This window comes from Pelecanus crispus, chromosome 1 (genome assembly GCF_030463565.1).
Source record: "Pelecanus crispus isolate bPelCri1 chromosome 1, bPelCri1.pri, whole genome shotgun sequence".
NCBI classification, from domain to species: Eukaryota; Metazoa; Chordata; class Aves; order Pelecaniformes; family Pelecanidae; genus Pelecanus; species Pelecanus crispus.
The window spans coordinates 3601658-3619919 of record NC_134643.1 but is presented as its reverse complement, the minus strand read 5'-3'; the positions used below and the strand labels follow the sequence as shown (position 1 = coordinate 3619919).

At 48.4% G+C, this 18262-nt stretch overlaps 1 protein-coding gene across 1 annotated transcript in view; it reads right to left on the bottom strand.

The window, feature by feature from the left end:
- PLXNA4 (plexin A4) overlaps positions 1-18262 on the bottom strand; it is a 427136-nt gene that overhangs the window by 97490 nt on the left and 311384 nt on the right. The window contains exons 5-8 of the mRNA XM_075727571.1: positions 14802-14925; positions 11271-11424; positions 8441-8540; positions 5995-6109 (exon numbers count right to left, since the gene is read on the bottom strand). Coding sequence (XP_075583686.1) covers positions 5995-6109; positions 8441-8540; positions 11271-11424; positions 14802-14925 — 493 coding nt within the window. The remainder of the gene's footprint in view (positions 1-5994; positions 6110-8440; positions 8541-11270; positions 11425-14801; positions 14926-18262) is intronic.

The window sequence follows — 18262 nt, the reverse complement described above, 5'->3', positions numbered from 1 at the left end:
TCTGGCCGGGTTAAGGGAGGCTGGAAACAGGAGCAGGAGGGAAACTGAGCAGTTGCCACAGCAACAGCTGAAGATGCGTCACCAGAAGGTTTGTCCATGAAGGAGTTGACCATACTGACCTGATGGCTCAGGGGGTCCTCTACCCCCTCCCCAGACCAGCCACCCAGGCATTTACACTGGGGCACTTTCTGGGAGGAGGTGGACGCCGTTCCTTCCTTCTGCACCTTGCAAAGAGGACAAAGTAGGACATCTGGGGGCCCTCAAAACCTGTCTGCTTTTTGAGACCTTGGGGCAAAGCCCTCCCTGAGCCAGACCAAGATGCACCAGCAGGGTGGGGAAGGGCGCTGCTGAGTTTACTACAGACAAAGTCCATGATGAGGAGATGTGGGCATTATCATTTAGAATAGAATAGAATAGAATAGAATAGAATAGAATAGAATATTTTCAGTTGGAAGGGACCTACAATGATCATCTAGTCCAACTGTCTGACCACTTCAGGGCTAACCAAAAGTTAAAGCATGTTATTTAGGGCATTGTCCAAATACCTCTTAGATGTCTGCCAGTTCAGGCTGAGCTGTCATTATGACTCCCTGCCTTCTTTTTTCCCTCCCTTCTTCCCTGTTTCCCAAAAAAACCCCATCCCCAAGAAGGGCAAGTGGCCGGTCAGAGCTAAATCAGTGCATTCCACTGCAGAGGCCCCTGGTACAGCTCTTCGTTTGGCACAAGGCATGAGCAAGCACTGGGCAAAGCAGTGCTCTACTCCTCAGCAGCTGCTTGCCAGCATGCAGCTCACATGGCTTTCTATCGCTTTTGATAAATTAATATTTGAAGCAGTTGTTTCTTTTATGTGGGCTTTACTGTCATTAGCACGTACAACTCGACATAAAACACTTTGGTGCGATATCTTTTCTTCTGTTCTCTTTTTAGGCAGCAGATGAAAATCCTTTTAATAAAAAGCTTGTTTGGGGGAGGAAGAAAAACACACACACACAAATCAGCTGAGCAGGAAAAGATGAAAACCTCCTTCAAGGTAATTAAATGATTATGTATCTTTTAAACCCAGCGGATAACAGATTTGTTATCTAGGCTTGCTTTTGGCTTTCGCCATTTTTTTCCCTCTCTTTCCCCCCCACAAAGCTAAAATCCTCGCAAGGCCTGGAACAAGATAGTGTTCATCTTAGAGAAGAAGAAGGCACAAAAGAAGACTTAATCCTTTATCCCATCAACTCAAGTAGGCTACCCCAGCTTGCACAGCCTTGTACAGATGTCTGTGAAACATGGACATGAAAACTACCCCGCTGGATCACAGCAGGTCTCTACAAAGACAAGACGGACGATGCAATCAGGTGTATTGGGTAACAGATATCAGGAGAGACAGGTGCTGTTTCTGCAGCTCCTATCACACCAGAGACCCTCAGATCAATTGTTTTGCTCCTCCGTGCCTCTGTTTCCCTCCGCTACTTGTTGACTGTCTTGCCCATTTACAGAAGAAAATGACTGAGCTCTCTTGGTGATTGTGTCAAGTGAGTAAGGGTTGATTTCACAGTGTGTTAGTCTGCAATGCAATGCTTTGTGGTGCAATGCTAAGCCTGCACTATGACTTTAGCTACGGTCAACAACAAATGTCAAAAGAAGAGACAGGATGGCCAAGAAAAAAAACAGAAAATTGGCCTACTCCTCTCTATCTTTGAGAATAATTCTCTCCACTTTTGCCACCAGCTATCTTTGGGAAGAACAACAACAACAACAACAATCCACTTCAGTATTAAAATGTCTTTTTTTTTTCCTCATTCTTTCCCTTCTTGCCCTTAATAGCAATAATATCAGCTCCCCTTTATAGAGCAAGAAGTCATTCAGTATATTTCAAGTTAGTGGACCTGGCTTTCGAAAACCTGCTGTAAAGGGAAATTATACAACAAGGTGAAGTATTTCTGCCACAAATTATCTGGAGACATCGTCAACCCTATTTGATTGAGTTCAGTGCCGTAATCATAAATACTCTTGCTTTATGACCATGCTGGAGTTCTTCACCAGGAGCAAACACAGGCTTTCCCAAGGCTCCCAAACTAGTTGATTCAGCTCTATTATGGGCAGAGCTGATTCACTGAGCACCTGACAAGTGACAGGTAAGAAAGTCATGGCTCCTTGTTGAGAGCGAGGGACGTGACTTTTCTGTTCTTTCTCCATCTCTGGTTTAGTTTTGTCAGACGGTGGTAGGACAGCTGCCCTGCCCCACCTTGGGGCTGGCTGATCACAGCTATCCACCATGCAATTCAAAGGCACCCCTGGATGGTAGATCACAGGCTATACAGATAGAAACAGCATTTTGCCTTCTGGACAGCGTGGGTCATGGCCAAGACCTTTCTGCTGTCCCACTGGATCAGTCTCAAATTCATCCTATACTCTGCAGTAATCAACAACTCATACTACAAGGAAAAAAAGAAAATAAAAAATCCAGGATCCTCTCAGAGCACATGAAGAAGACCTGAAAGGAAGGTACGTGAGCCCGTGGGAATCCAGAAACTTCTGAGATGTGCCAAGTAAATGATGGAGTTGGATGTACACAAGGGTACAAGCTTCCCTTCAAAGTGCTTCAGGCTGGTCCAGGGGTGATAGGTACTAGCCCAGTCGGTCCATTTACAGCCCAAGCTATCTGGAGAGTGAGAAGCCTCAGCCCACATGATGGCAAGATGCTGTACAGGCAAAGAGAGAAAAAAAATCACCTGGAGGTGGGTGTATCAGAAAAGAGAAGGTAAAGGCCATAGTGTGGGGGAGGGGAGCAGGCTTGGCATGCCAGCAACGATGATTACAGAGGGAGGGAGTTTCTGGCACCACTCCATATGACAGAGTAACACCAACATTTGTTTGCTTGGCAAAGAGTCTCTTGATGCAATCAGACCATATGAACCTGGAAGCCGGCCATGGTAATCTGCTCAGCAGACTCATGGAAGGACTGCAAATGGGATGGTCCAGCAATCCCATGCTGGTAGTACAGTTTCCCATCAGTACCTCCTCAAGACTTACTGATTTAGCAGGTCCTTATGCCTGGATGGTAGCAAACACACCTTGTCCTCATCCTCCTGGGGTCCAAGTGCTTGTGGAGGAAAGGATGGAAAGGAACATTGCATATGGAGATGAAAGGCCAGTAAAAATAGGCCCAGCAAGGTGATGATATGTTTTGAGCACTACTGAAGACGGCATTGGGAAGGCTGGAAATGGACCTCAGTCCTGTCAACTTCTTGAGTCATGTCATGTTATTGGGAACTGGGTGGAAGTCTAGATGGGCAATGAAGAGCCAGGCTTGGCTTCAAGATACCAAATAGTTTCTATTGTTCAAGAACCCACTCAATGAATAGGCATGGGTACAGGACAGAAGAGGAAAGAATTAAAGGTGAAAGTAAAAAATAGACAGTGAAAATTTCAGTGAGAGAGTTGAGTCCGTGAGAAGATGGCTTCTCAAGGGAAGCGTGGGAGATATACGCAGCATTTCTTCAAAGTGCCATTTGACAAAACCTTTCTGGCCACAGAGTTAACATAAACCTGTGTTTGTCAGAAAGCATTTTTGATGTCATCTTTCCCCAGTCCTAGTGTCCTTGAGGGCCACAAATACACAGATGGCAATGAGAAGGACCCTGAAGCTACGGGGTACTTCTCACACTGTCAGGCAGAAAGCTGTCTCTGGAAGTTTTGGTTTTTGCAAGGCCATTATCTTTGCAGGTATTGTCCAGTTGATCCAGTGCTGAGAAGCGTTTCTTCTGTGCAGCAGATAGCAAAACCAGCCCCTGAGCTGAGCAGCTGACTGCCAAATGCTGTCTTCTGTGGGAAAGAGGTTTGTGCCTAGAGATGGTTTTGCTGCAGAAGCCAAGAGGGCTGCTGCCCTCATTAGCAATGACCAATGAAACACACATGTGTCACATGATGCTATCATTGCCTTGTAGATCAACAGTTGTCTTCTAAGATCAAGTTTGTGCCTCTCCCTGCTGCCACGCAAATCGCACAGAGCAGCTTTGCAAGATCAGCGAGGGAGTATTTGAAGCTCAGCAGGAAATCTTCTGTTAAAGGGGATAGAAGAGAGGAAGAGCAATCTTTACTGACAGACAAAGCCCCCCAGACTGGAGCTGTCTCCTAGTCTGAAGAGGATACCTTTCAGAGACAAAACTAGTGAGAGGTGTGATAAAGCAGTAATGGAAAAGATATGCTAAAATAAGCAGATATGCAGAGGACAATGAGTCCACCGCCTCCTCCCCAGTTCTGCAGAGCAAGACCTTGGAGGGGATAAAACGAAGACCAGGGGCTGTGCCATCCCAGTCCCTTCCCTAAGGAACTGGGATGACACAGAGCTTCTCATGATCTCCTTTCTGATGGGAGCAAGTGTTAGAAATACCAGGGATGTGATAGGGGTTGAGGGAGGAGGAGATACACTCTAAGTTGTAGGCCCTTCACTTTGGGCAGGGGGCTGGAGGAGAGAAGAGTTGAGCACTGGGAAGGTGAGTCCTGTGCTTGGCACATGAGACACACCAGAGGAGTCTACCAGAGGAGATAAATGGTGGTGGCATTGTACAGCAGGAAGCTGAGACAAAGTGTCCCAGGGAATGTCACCTGAGCTGGGTTGAGGTCCCTCCGGTTCCTGAAGTGGAAGGCACAAGAGACCTGTGGCCAGCAGGACTGGCCAAACTCTGCCAAGGCTCCATGTGAGGGCATAGGGTCTGTCTGGATGGGGTAGCCTACCAGAAGGGCTGAACCCTGGGCTGCCGTCCTGCACCACTTCACCACCGAGTGGAGGGTGTCCAGCCCTCCAGCTCCTCAGCCAAGTTTTCCAGCAGGTTTACAGCAAAATCTGAATCCTGGTAGATGAAGAACTGGCAGCCTCCCAGCTCGTGAACATTTATGGCCTGTTCCAGTGCCACAGCAGTTCAGGATGTCTGCTCCAGGACCCCTCAACCAGCACAGAGGTGACCTGCTCCAGGACCCCTCAACCAGCACAGAGGTGACATCTCAACCAGCACATAGGAAGGGGCGGGAGGGAATGGGGAATGCTGTAGGAGTGTGAAGACACTGCGCATGTGTCATTTGGTCCAGCAAACTGGCTTGCCTGGTGCATGGGCTGGGGGTAGTTGGGGAACGTGTTAGGGACACCAGACCGAGCAGGCAGCACAGGGAGCTGTGGGGATTTAATCTTCTGAATGTGACCCACGTTGCTGGAGTCTTCAGCAGCCACCTCTGTGCCAGGTGGTTCAGCAGATATCAGATCTCTTAATGGGTACTAGTCCCTTGCGCCAGGCAAACAACCTGCCATCTCAGGTCATTTACCAGACAGGCCAGGAAGCTTTCAGACCATTCCAGACCAGGAAGTAATTAAGTGGCTTCCTATTTGTATTCTCTTGAGCTCCACATGTCTGCAAGTGCTCGTTAGTTACACACTAGCCAGACAGCATTTGCAGCACAGCAGCCAGCTCTGTATTAAGCCCCAAGGTCCAGTTTAGCTCAGTGACTGGCAATGAGGCATTCCCCGGCCTCATCTGGAGGCAGTTTGATCCACTGGCCATTAGGCACCAAACCCATGAAGCCACAGAAGTGCTCAAAGCATGGCTGAAATCCACTGACACTGTGGACATTGCCCTAAATCCTCCCCAGATCACAGCAGCCTGGGGTATCTGCTTAGAGGCAACCTCCTTCTCTCCTGGAGGAGATGCATGCCCAGTGTTTCCCATCCCTCCCAGTCCCTTGCTGCCAGGAGCTTGCAATGACTTTCCGAGGTAACACACTTCCCGTAGAGCATAGGAGGGAGAGGGCAGCTCCCTGGGGGTCTGGTAGAGCAGAGAAGCTTATCTGCAGAGGGAAAGGTGAGGGTCTCCTGGAGGGTGAGCAGAAGAGGGAGAGGGGGGGACTGGAGGTGGAGGAGGCTTCCTGGACTGTTGGTCTGACCCAGGCCAAAAGGCAACATCAGCCCTGATCAGCCCACGTACACGACGCGTGCCCTGTGCCCCTGCCTACCTCAGGCAGCTTGACTCGTCCCTCCTGGAAGGAGCAGGAGCTGGGGTCATGAGTGCAGACGTGGCGGTACTTGCACCAGTGACACCGGTAAGGGCTCTCCACGCATGACAGACACCTGGAAATAGAGAGAATGAGTAGTCACTTGGCCAGCTGGGTCCCATCAGCCAACAGGACAGTCCTTGAGGCCGATAGTGTTTCTCAGAGGCAAATATAGCTGGGCAAACATTGCTTTTGCCATCACTAGCAGAAGGCCACGGGCTTTACACTGACCCAACACTGTAAGGTCTCAGGATGATGCTGGACTTGCCATTGCCTGAGCTGGTTGTCACTGTGATCACAACTCTCTCATATTAATTAGACAGTTTAGATTGCATTCATATCATTGTAACTAGAGTGACAATAATTACTGTTGTATTTTCGTTGCCCTGTTACAACTTTTAATCAGACTATCAACAAGTTCTCGGCTTCATACATAAGAGGCGTTCCCCTTTTTGCCCATAACAAAAATCCTGAATGTAACAAAAAAATACAACATCAGGGGATGGGTGGAAACTGCTACAGCCTTGCTGCCTCCATGCTAAAACTGCACCGGTGCCCTGGGAGCTGCAAACACATCGTGGGAATGTGGCAAAAGGAGGGGCTGGTGGGTGGAGTGGTGTCCGTGGAGAGGAGTCCCTGTGCACCAGCAGTCCCAGCTGGCTAATTCTCCCACTCACACATGATACAGAGGCCAGGCACAAACTGGGGTGCACCAAGGTCAGAAAGCCAAGGATGAAGCAGGGAATTTTCTCCCCCTGTGTCCCATGTGCTTTTTAGTGTGAGATCTGCCCAGGGTGATGTGACACCTGCAAACTCTTAACTCTATTCTTCTTTTCTTTGTCTCAACAGAAAACAAAATACTATTGTAGAAGCTGCCTACAGCTGGGGAAGCAGAGGGCATATTTAGGAAGTCACCTGCTCAGGGTGTAGGACAGAGCCATTCCATCCATCTTACAAGGTTTTGCTCTCCTATGTTACATAGACCCTGTAGAGTAGGAGCTGCAAACATCTCTTCTGGCTGTGTTACAGCACTGACTTATACCTACATCACACTTTTTTTTTTTTTTAAATTTAATACGATGTCTGCTCACCAGCAACCAAATGGAGTCATAACAAGCTCTCTGCACAAAACACGCAGTGGATGGTAGCGACTCCTGGTTGCTCATGCTGTTGGAGATGTTCGTGCAGCTGCAGACTCTGAAGTACATGGAGGGGACTTGCGGGGGGAAATTTTCCTGGCCCTTATGTGCCACTTGGTTTTTAATGGGCAGGAGTGCAAAAATTGCCTCCGGTAGAGCTTGGCTGAGCCAAACAGGCAGACGCACACCCTCACCCCTGTCTCTGTGAAATCTCATTCAACTCCAATCCACTTTCAGCTCTGGTACAGCGAGCTGTTCTTCAAATTGGTAACAAGTGCTTGCTCTGATACATCAAATTAAAAATGGATAGTGTATTATAGTTTGTCAAGTAAGAAACCAAAACATGCCATAAATATTTAACACCACCATCTCTCCTGCTCTACCCCCCAACACTTGCTTTCTGACACTGTTTGTCAAAGCAGCAGGAACACGGAAATAGGATTTGCCTTTCCTTGTGAATTGCTGAGCCAGAGTAATTATCTGCTTTTGGCACTTCTGATGGCTCAGTGGTGGGGACAGAGCTGCTCAGCCTTTCTCAGGGGTGGATCAACCTGCTGGAAGAGCACCTTTCTGCAGGAAAGATGCAGACCTGCTCCAGTGGGGCAGTCCTGACTGCCAGCTCCTGAGCAGTCCTGAGTGCAGCTGAACCCCAGAAGAATGGGGTGCAGGGCAGGAGAGGAGCTCACAGGATGGAAAAGGTGGTCTTGAGGTAATCAGTTGGGTGTTCCCTGCTCAGTTCACATCATGAAGGAACCAGCAACTCCTGTCTTTCCAGATCTAAGGGCCCAAGACCATGCTAACCACCTGGGGCAGGCTCCTACTGGTGGGACTGAGCATGGATGAGGGTTGGAGGTGTATATGTGTAGGCAGGATACTGCCATCCACAAACTGCTTAATAGGAAGATGAGGGGGGCATTTTCTGAGGTCATGAGTCACTTTTGACTCCCTTCCCTGGCAATCTCCCACTGATGTGATGCTCCTCTGCCTGAGGGACACATAAGGATGGACCAGTCCCCAGGGCAATGCCTTCCTGCAAAGGATGCTCATCAGCAGAACAAATGGTCTCTATACTACTCTTGGTCTTCCCAGGAGAGACCCCCACCATACTGACCATCACCCAAGTGACCCTGTGTCACTGGTCACACCCTGACCCCTGTTCACCTCCACACCTAACCAGCTTCCTGAGGGAATGTGCCCCAGTCAGCAGTGGGTTCTGTGGCAGATCCAAGGGTGGGATGGAAAGCAGATATCAAAGGAAATTAACATACGAGTTATGGACACTGCAGTTGTAGAAGACGAAGCTGGTGCTGGCAAAGGTCATACCCGTTTCCTTGGACTTGAGCTGAAGCTGGACAATGTGATGGTCTCCTAGGGAAAAAATAAATGCATCAGTGTGTGACTGCTTTCTTAACCTACTTAAGGCCTGTCGGCCATGCCACTAGTCTTAATGTGGAGCTATCTCACAGTACCTCGGCTAGTCTATCCTCAATAGATGTAGGAAGTTCAATAAAATCCTTCCAGAGCCCAGTTCTTCAACATATACACCTCCCCCTCTCATGGTACTGAGGTGATGGAGTAGGTCTTCACTACTGGAAATTATCACATCTGGGAGCAGAGTCTGGGCTGGATGATGACAACAGGTCTAGACCATACTTCACTAATTTCAAAAATAAGGTGACTGAATTATCAAGCAGGAAAGCTAAGCTCAAAGAGAGGATGCAGATGTCTCAAATTAAGAGGTCATTAAAATGGAGTACTGTCCTTACAGTTCTTCATTGCTTCAGGTTCATCTGATGTCCCCAGAAGGAAGGGGCCTGTGGAAGATTTGACTGCTGGCCCCAAACCTTGGTGGCCGGTGCATACACTCTGAAGGATAAACATGCCTGCTTTCCTAAGGCGATAAAGAGAGATCAACTTTCTCCTCACCCTCATTATTTAACATCTCTGAATAGGGCCCAGTAACCAGGACAATCATGCCTGAAAAAGGCCACCTCCAGGTCCTGCCCCCAAAGAGAGGTTATACCTTGATAAAGCAGGATGGAGGAATGAGCAAGGAGGATAGATACCATAACAGTGAGGACAGGGTAGGGGCTCCCTATCTGCAGCCTGGAAAACGCTGATGAACAGAGAGATTCCCATGTGAACAATTCCTCCAGGTTCACTCACCCCATTCACCCCCAAGGTCCATTCATCCAAGCCTTTGGCTGCAAAGAACCCAGGTCAGAGCGAGGGACATCCACCAGCCGTTACACTTCCAGAAGGACTAATCCATTTCCATAGCAGATCCATCCACGGCAAAAGCCTGCACCCCAGCTCCCACACACCATCTCCTCATTCCCTTTCCCACTGCTTCCATGCTGGCAGTCAACTGTTACCTCTTCCCACAATGCCAAAAGCCCTATTCAGAGCCCATCAGCTGTGGGTAATGAGTGCAGTAATTGCAGTAATTTGGTGGGGAAGGGACCCATGTTTAATTCAAGACTTCAACCTGGCTGGCCCTTTCACCTCTATTACTTTCCTCCTCACCTGAAAGATTCATTAATCAATCAGGCCAAAGCAAACTTGACAACTCGTCGCAGCGTGCGCCTGCGTGCGTGCTCACCCACCTACAAGCGCACACACACACGCGTGTGCACACAGATGCGCACACACCCCACACACTTCACTAAACACATTTTGCCGCCAGTGCTCGACTCTGCTGCCCATCTGCTGCCGCCGGCTTTGACAGCTCTGTTAACCTCTTCGTATTTAACAACTTTGCCAGCATCTTGCATATATTTTAAAACAGGATGTGAGGATTGGGTGGCTCCAGGGATCAGATGTGCTACAGAGCCGCACATCCTTTGGTTCAAATCCAGCTTCTGGCACTATGCATGGAGGACTTAGTCCTTGCAGAGGTGCAGAGCACCAGCTGCTGAAGTTGATACAAGCCGCATGTGCCCAGCTTCTCTGAAAACTATGCTTCACATAAATCTCTCTCTCTTGTCCTGCCTCCAGCTTCCACTGCTATTTTTGTTTGCTGGTTGATTACAGCCTGGCCTGGGACAGATGTCCATACCATGGAAATGTTTTCTGGCATCTATCTTGGTAGGCAAACATGCCTGATAACTCATTGGGACCTGAAAATGGTAACAGCCCTCTGGGGGCTTGTTTTGGGACCGCAATGGAGAGCACATGCAGCTGTGTGCAGCTTGGGGAGAGCAGAGATGATGGTGACAGTTTGTGTCACTTCCTTTTCTGTGGCCTGAGGATCCTCAGAGACAAACTTTACAGTAAATTTTCACAAGAAGCCAAGGACGAAAATAGCAGCATCCTCTCTGCGCCTCTTGGGGTGGTCAGCAGGGTTGACATTTTTATAATAAGTCCCTGCAATGAGCCGCAGGTGCTCTTGAAAGTACCTAGAAAAGTTGTTAGAAAAGGGAAACAAAAAAGGCCAGGAAGTTGTGGGTGAGGGGACCATCCTTGGAGACAAGGTATTTTTCTGTGCTGGACCACTTTGGGCAAGGGAGCCAGTAACAAATCTGAAACAGCTGAAGGCAGTAAAGGCCAGGGACAGAGACAAGGAACTGAGCATACAGATGTAAATCTGGGAGTAGCAGGATGAAATTACAGACAGGATCGTTCAGGTCTGCAGGACTTTCTGGCTGCTGCAGGGGATGGGATGTGTTGAGAGCATATACAGCCTCGTTCCCTGGGTTGTATGACAACCAGCCTGGGCAAAAGGTGAGTGAATATCCCACATCCATCTCTTGTCTTTGCTAGATATATACAACTGCCACTCGGTGGCAGTCTGAAAACACATACTATTTCACATATAAGCACCTTAATGCAGGTACTGGTATTGCAGCACAACGCTTGCACACCTGCGCGCACGTAAACACACACACATTCAGACAACTCAAGGTACGACGTGCTGCTGTGCGGCTCCACCAGAGAGTACCAGCACAGCGTCCCACCTACTCCCTGTGCTTTGCATACCCTGTCCTCAGGCTCCCACGAGCCAAAATCTGCTTTGGGAGAAAGCAAGAGACACACAGGGGTGTGGGGTGAGGAAAGGAGGGAGAAGTGGTGCAGATGGAGGAGCTGTGGGATACCCACCGTTCTCTGTGATGATCTGGGGCACCTCTTTGGCAGCTGGCGAGATGCACTGGATCTGACTGCCCACCACCAAGCCATCCATCTCCGAAAGGTCCTCGAAGGTGCAATTGACTCCTGCTGACAGCTCGGGGACATTGTAGGTCTCCAAGACCAGCTGCAAGCAAAGATGGAGGGAGGGAAGAAGAGATAGAAAAAAGAAGAGAGAATACTAAGCCAAACAACAGAGCTGGGCCAGAAGGAGAGAATTACACTGGAGAGGTTGGACAAAGAGCCTCTTGCTAGAGAGAACATCCTCCTTCAACAGAAAGCAGCGATTCAGGAGAGGGATGTGTGTGTGGAGGGGGAAGGGGATGAGATGCTGATGCTGACACAAGTGGTACGTGGCTATGCAGGGACAACTGCACTGCATCCCAGTGCTGGCTGGGTCAGTGGAGGGGAGGGAGTGCTCACTGTCTGTCATGCAAGTGTAAGGTTAGGCAGGGAGTCTTTGGAGCCAGCTGTGAAGACCAGGGCTTTGGTGGCCCCAAAGCACGCGGTTTCTGAGGAAGGTGACTACTACTCACAAGAGGCACTCTGCAGACTACAGAGAAACTGTAGTGCTCCAGTCTAACTCTCTACGGCCTGCTCTCCTAGCATCAGCAGATGGGGGAGCGCTCTGTCACCAAGTTCCTGTGTAAGGAGAGTCTAGTTACAGCCTTCAGTCCACCACAAAAAAACGCTGTCTCTAGAGGCACAGCAAACCTCTCCTGCCCATCCCACCAAAGAAGCAGTTGGCCCTGGGGACATGCTGTATTGGGCTGCCATACATAAAAAAAGCTGTGAAGGAGAAATTGCCCATGTTTTTAGAGTTCACAACACCCACTGCCATTTCTATGTCTTTGCCCATGGTCATGAAGGAAAGGAATCTCATGGCTGGTTTCCACCATGTTTATTCTCTGAAGAACCCTCATGCTGCTAACTTCCCAGACCAGCTAAGGTCATGCACCACTGCTTTTCCATCATTGAGGGTCCTGCCCAACCCAATAGACCTTGTCTGAACACAGAGAGGCATCCCAGGGTACTTCTAGCACCTGCTGATGACCTACTAGTTAGTATAAATTTAGAGGTTTGTGAGCAACCACTATAGCCAGCCACTTGACGCAGGCACAAGTGTAGATGCTCTCCACACTTGCCTCCTCCATGAGCTAGCTGAGGCCCCATCTGAGGTGATGGTCACTGATATGAGACACAAATGCATGCTGAAGTGTTGTTTCTACCAGCACAAAGAACAGACAAGGTCAGTCCAGGTGACAAAGAAGGAGAGGATGATAACACAACATAATGCTTACTGCTCCCCCACACTGTGTTTTCCTCACTTAGAGAAGGCTTGGAGCTATGTCTTCACACTAGGCACCATCAGGGAGAAGGGCTGAGCAGACAGGCCTTAGCCCTTGCTGACACAAAGCCTTTGTGATAGTATGTTCATTTTCGGGCAAGGAGAAAGGTGATTTTTTTTGCCTTGGATGGGGAGCAGGAAAAAGCTTTGGTTATTTGGATGGATTTAGCACTCAGGCCAAATCCATTCTCCCTGCTTATTAATACACTGCTAGCAATGAAGAAGGGGAAACTATTCTGCTTAACAAATATTTCTCTCCGAGCATGGGCAATGCAGAATGAAGGTGTGCCATGCAGAAGATGACACCAATGGATAGACCAGCAGTGCTTGGCAACAAACACTATGAGCCAGTGCACACTCTGAACAGACAAGTCCTACATCCCACATGCTTGCTCTGGAGCTGCTGTGATGAGGGAAGAACAGAGCCTCCCCACAGCAAGTATCTCTTCTCAGAGATCCCAGAGCAGCAACCCCGACCTGAAACAGAATCAATTTTCCAAATCCATGGACTGAAACAGACTCGGATACAATATTCTAAGTCCCTGCTAGTGGCCAAAGTCTAAAAGATTGTCCGGCCACACAGATACCCTCTCTGCCTCAGTGGGCAAGAACTCAATATCAATGACCCTCTGCTAGAACCCAAGTGAGACTCAGTAAGGGCACCACTGGCCATTTGTTTGTTGGTGCTCCCTTCCTGATTTGCCAAGAGACTATCTGTGGTGACTGTGGATGAGCTGGAACACCAGTCTATCTGGGACTGGGCTGAGACTCCCATGGAAACGTTCATACAGATTATTGGGCAAGAGTCAGACAATGGCAACTTCTGATCCCAGCAGCTCTGGGTTGACTTGCCCTGCCAGAGTAACCTAGAGGTAAAGGTCTTTTATCCTGTTATCAATTTCCATTCCCCTGAGCCAGCCAGTCCCCCAGGATTTATCCCAACATGAAAGAATTCAGTGACTACTGAGAGAATAAGAAAAAGAAACCTTGAACTCCCAGAAGAACAAAGGACTCAAGATGTCTCAGATCAGGTTTGTTTGAAGCCTAGGAAAGTAAAGTCACAGTAAAGTTAAGAGGCTGAAACAAAGCAGCAATGATTGGACCTGCAGGCTTTGAAAGGCTGATTTCGTTATCACTGAAGAAACCCTAGTACTCCAAAACCTGTCACCTAGAAGATGTCTGGCAGCTACACCTTGAGCAACACCATTTAGACCTTGCAGGGTGTGGGGCTAGTGGACAACTCATCCAGAGATTGAGCTTTTGGGATCTGGGTTACCAACTCAATTCCAGCCCAAACTAGTATGGCCAAAGGGCAGAGCCTTGGTAGCCTGAATGAATTGGTCTCTGCTGCCTTCTCAGAGGTTGTTGGGATCTCACCACATAAGGTACTGCTGTCATGAGTCAGGAGAGAAACCACAAACCAGTGAGATTTTCAAGAGAGATTTCTTGCCTCAAGCCCAGAAAATGGCCAGGATCATCTCCTGCTTGACCAGCATTCACTGTGTGGCTTTGTTGGCTGCTGACTTGAGTAGCTCGAGGCCATAAAGGTTAAACTTTGTGCTGAGGAAGGTCACAAGAGAACATGAACCTTACAGCCTTAGGTTCCTCTGAGTAGCATCCTGCCTGTCTGCTCTGCATACTCAGTGCTGAAGCTGCAGCAGGGTGGAGTTCTTGGTAGCTTAAGAAAGACATACTTCCACCCAAGATGACAGAAAATTGGAGCTTATTGAAATAACACATGGTATTCCTCACTTGTCCTTATCCTAGACGGTCATTTTATTATAATGTCCCTCACCTAAAGTCTACGCCCAGCCATACACAGAACCCTCTCCCAAGGTAGTAAACAACTACACTGTATGCACACAACACTTGCAGGGCACAAAGCCCCTTCGGACCTGCCCTCAGCTCCTCTCAGCAAACAGGGAAGCCTCTTCTACACTTCTAGGCAGGGGATAACCAAGGTCAAAATGTTCTCCCATGGTGAATCTATCTCTGTGCCAGAAAAGTTGCTTGGGAAATTAATGGACTCTGGAGAACCTCTTGCATCAAGCTGCCAGTCCTTCCCACTCATGCTGAACCCAGGTTGCACATACCTGGGACTGTCAGACTGGATGGGCAGATTAAACCTGAGGGGGACAAGGATTAATGTTCCTCACCAATACGTTGTACTGGGAGACGGAGATGTTGTTGGGATGCACAGTAAGCCGGACGCACTGCTTCATCTCCGAGGCGAATCTCCGAGGCTCACTGGAGCGCTCACACCGCTCCTTCCTCGTACACCTGAGCAAATGGGAACAGAGAGGGACAGAGTTAACACAAAGCCAGGCTGGGAGGGTGAGGACAACCCTGCGACATGGGAGCAATCATTTTGGTTGGAAAGTCAACACTGTACCCTTCGGAACTTCATTAGCTGGAAAAACACACTCATGCCCTGGAGCTCTCTGACTCCAGTACTAGCAGCTGTGGGATGGCTCAGCAGGCTAGAGAGTTGCAAGGACTCCATGAAAGAAAGAAGGGTGTTGGGTGAAAGCCCCATCAATTGGGTAGAATGCACAGCTCTAGAGATGCTCTGTCTACCCACACAGCAGGTACAGCGTAACCTTGCCTCGGGCAAACCCACAGCCCTGAAAACTGTCCTGTCCAAGGGCAGTGGGACATCTTCGGCAGGGATGTCCTTTTAGAGTAGCTGTGCATAGCTCACACTCTTTGGCCCTGCTGAGGAGACTGCAAATCTGTGGTACTTCTGGGCTGCAAGTTCCTCTCTGCTGGGAAGGGGCAGCCCTCCAATCCATTGCTCAGCAGCTGCTAAGTAGTCCCTGGCAGATTAAGGGGTTTTGGCATCTGGTTTGAAAGTGCCTGACTAGAGGTGCCCAGGGATGAATCTTAAAAATTCTGGTGTTCCCAATTAGTGACAGTTCAGTGAAAGTGGTGGATGCATGGCATCTGGGCTGCACAAGCCCGTGAAGCTTACACCACGCACTAATTGTTGTCAGTGCTTTCAGCACTGTCGTTGTCTCTTGTCTTGTCTGCCCAGTGTAAACACAAGCCAGCAAGGTGAATTGGTAGTGGTGCGCCCTGTTTCAATCCAGATTTGCATTTGCTTAGCATAAAACACATCTGTATTTTACTCCACGTGTGCTGCCGAAGCCATTGCTTCAAGGAAGATGTCTGCCTAGAAATCCACAGGGTTAATACAAAAGGACAGCTCCAACTGCATGCCAATTACCTTTTGCCATTAAGCTAATGTTATGGACTTGCACAGGGTGTCTTCAATGGATTTTGTTATTAGCAGTGCTATTACCCCCCATTAAAATCAGCTATAAAGACTAAGTGCGGATGTTAAATTATTCACCCACTCCCCAGACTTAGGAGTCTTAGATGTGAGAGCACACGGGCGCTGCTGGAGGGTTAGCTCCAAGATCACCCCTCAATGTCCTTGCTCCCTGGAGCAGAGATTGTGCCTATATGCATGGGGAATTGCAGATGGGGATCTAAGGCAACACATGCAAAAGCAACTCTATATATGGCTGAGCCTGAATATTACAAAGCTTGGGGTCTGGCCTAAAACTTTACGGCTTGGCTTCTCTCTAGTGGCTGACGCTAGATAAAATGAGCACCCCAATTTCAAACTCAAATTGCTCCATCGTTCTGGTAGAGGAAAGTTTTGTATTTCCAGTGGCAGTAAACATAAAGTGAGATCTCTGCCACTTTCAGCACGCTCTGAGTTTGCTTTGCAGATTTGAGAGAGCAAGAGCAGCACTGCAGCTCCCACTCTCCATTCTTTAGGACCCTTCATCCCATTAAGTCTCCTTTAGCACTGCCGCATGCTGGATCAGGAATTTTAAACGTGCAGTCTCCAGAGGGTTAGACAGATAGCTGATTCACTACTTCCAAAACTGTAAGTCCCCTACCACAGAACGAAAGCCACGGCAAAATGCTGACCTGAGATTTTTGTAAGCACTTCTATAAAACAAATAGACATAGCAATCCCATCGAAGATCTGCAGGGTGTGGGAACTCCTCTCCTGAGAATACCTTGGAAGGAAACCCTTTTGTGCTCAGCGTTAAAACACAAGTGCCCAAATTCTTCAAGGTGTCCTGCTATCTCCCATTTATTTCCTCCAGCTGAAGCATGACATAAATGTCTGGATTTTCTAAAATTAAATGGGCAGACACCCAGGCTCAGTTCAAACGTAATAGCACAGTGGTTGCAAACACATCCAGCACATTTGCACAGGAGGACAACACATGGGTATAGGTTAAGCATCTAGGAATGTGGTTTGTATTCCCAGCCCCATCACTGAGCAGCATCTTATCTTGCTGTTTACTGGTCATACACATTTAAGACACGTAAATCTTCAGACCAAAAAATCATTCTATATTAGACTGATGTGTCTTGCGGCCTTAATATCTATTGTGTGTTGCCATCCAAACAATGAAATGATGAAAAACCAAACCAAACTAAGCCTGGTTTTAATATAATGTTAATGTTGCAGTGTCAGTCTCTCAGGAATTAGGTACTGCCAGATTGAAAGTAGCTTCCGCACTCCTAAATCTGCTCCCTGCACCGACACACTGCAAGCCAGACTTTAATTACAGGATCATACATTATTATTCCTTTTTTCTATGGGTGACCTCAATTCTGCCACTTCCTAACTTTTGACTTTGTCTGACTTTTTCAATGCAATTTCTCAATTTAAAACAAAGGGGAGAAAAAAACCCAAAACACCCAATGGTGCCTGGTGCTTGAGTCTGATGATGGGGGAGCTCTGCCAAGCTGAACAAGATCAAGCTGGGGTCTGGGTCACTGGCAGGGTTCAGGCTCTCAAGTCAACATCACAGACCCCTTCCTTGAGCTAGCAGCATAATTCACTGCAGGTAACTGATCCCAGCTGCTGCATAAATCAAGACTAAAGGGATGGAGCCGCCTGCCAGTGGGTTTTTCAGGTTTGTCCATGCAGAAAGGAGTGATGTTGGCTCTTCTCCAGAGCCTTTTGGTTTCCCCCATCTCCTCTTTTTCAGAGCATTTTGGTTTCCCCTGTCTCCTCTTCCTTGACCACCTTATCTATCCTGAGCTGGAGCATGTGGATCATCCTGTGGGTTTACACACCACACTCTCCCAGGTGTCTGCCCAGCACCTGCAACTGAGATTCTTCAGAGGCAAAATGTGGTGGATACTCAGGGGAGCAGAAAAAGGTACAGACCTGTCATAAAGTAACCTTCTCCCTCCAGTCTTCCTCTGCACTGCCAAAAATGTTCTGCCCTCCCCCAAGAGTGGGGGGAAACAGCAGAGAAAATTGTTTCAGCGTGTACAGAGCAAAGTATTGCCCTCCAGCATCAGCCTCTCAAATCCCTGAATGGTGTTGGCTGAAACGTGGAATCGAACATGGCAAAGCACCCAGCCACTGAAGGCAGCTGCCCAGAGGGGATATTGCAGCCCAAAAAGTAAGTTCAGCAAATTGTAAATAAAGGCAAATGAGACTTTTAATAAATAAGTACTTCCAGACACAAGTGCCTGCCTTAGAAAAGCGGTCACCTGGAAGGCAGCTGCCTGCACATGGCAGCTGGACTGCGAAAGGGATAATGAAGTATCCCAGCCCCAGCTAATCATTTCTGTT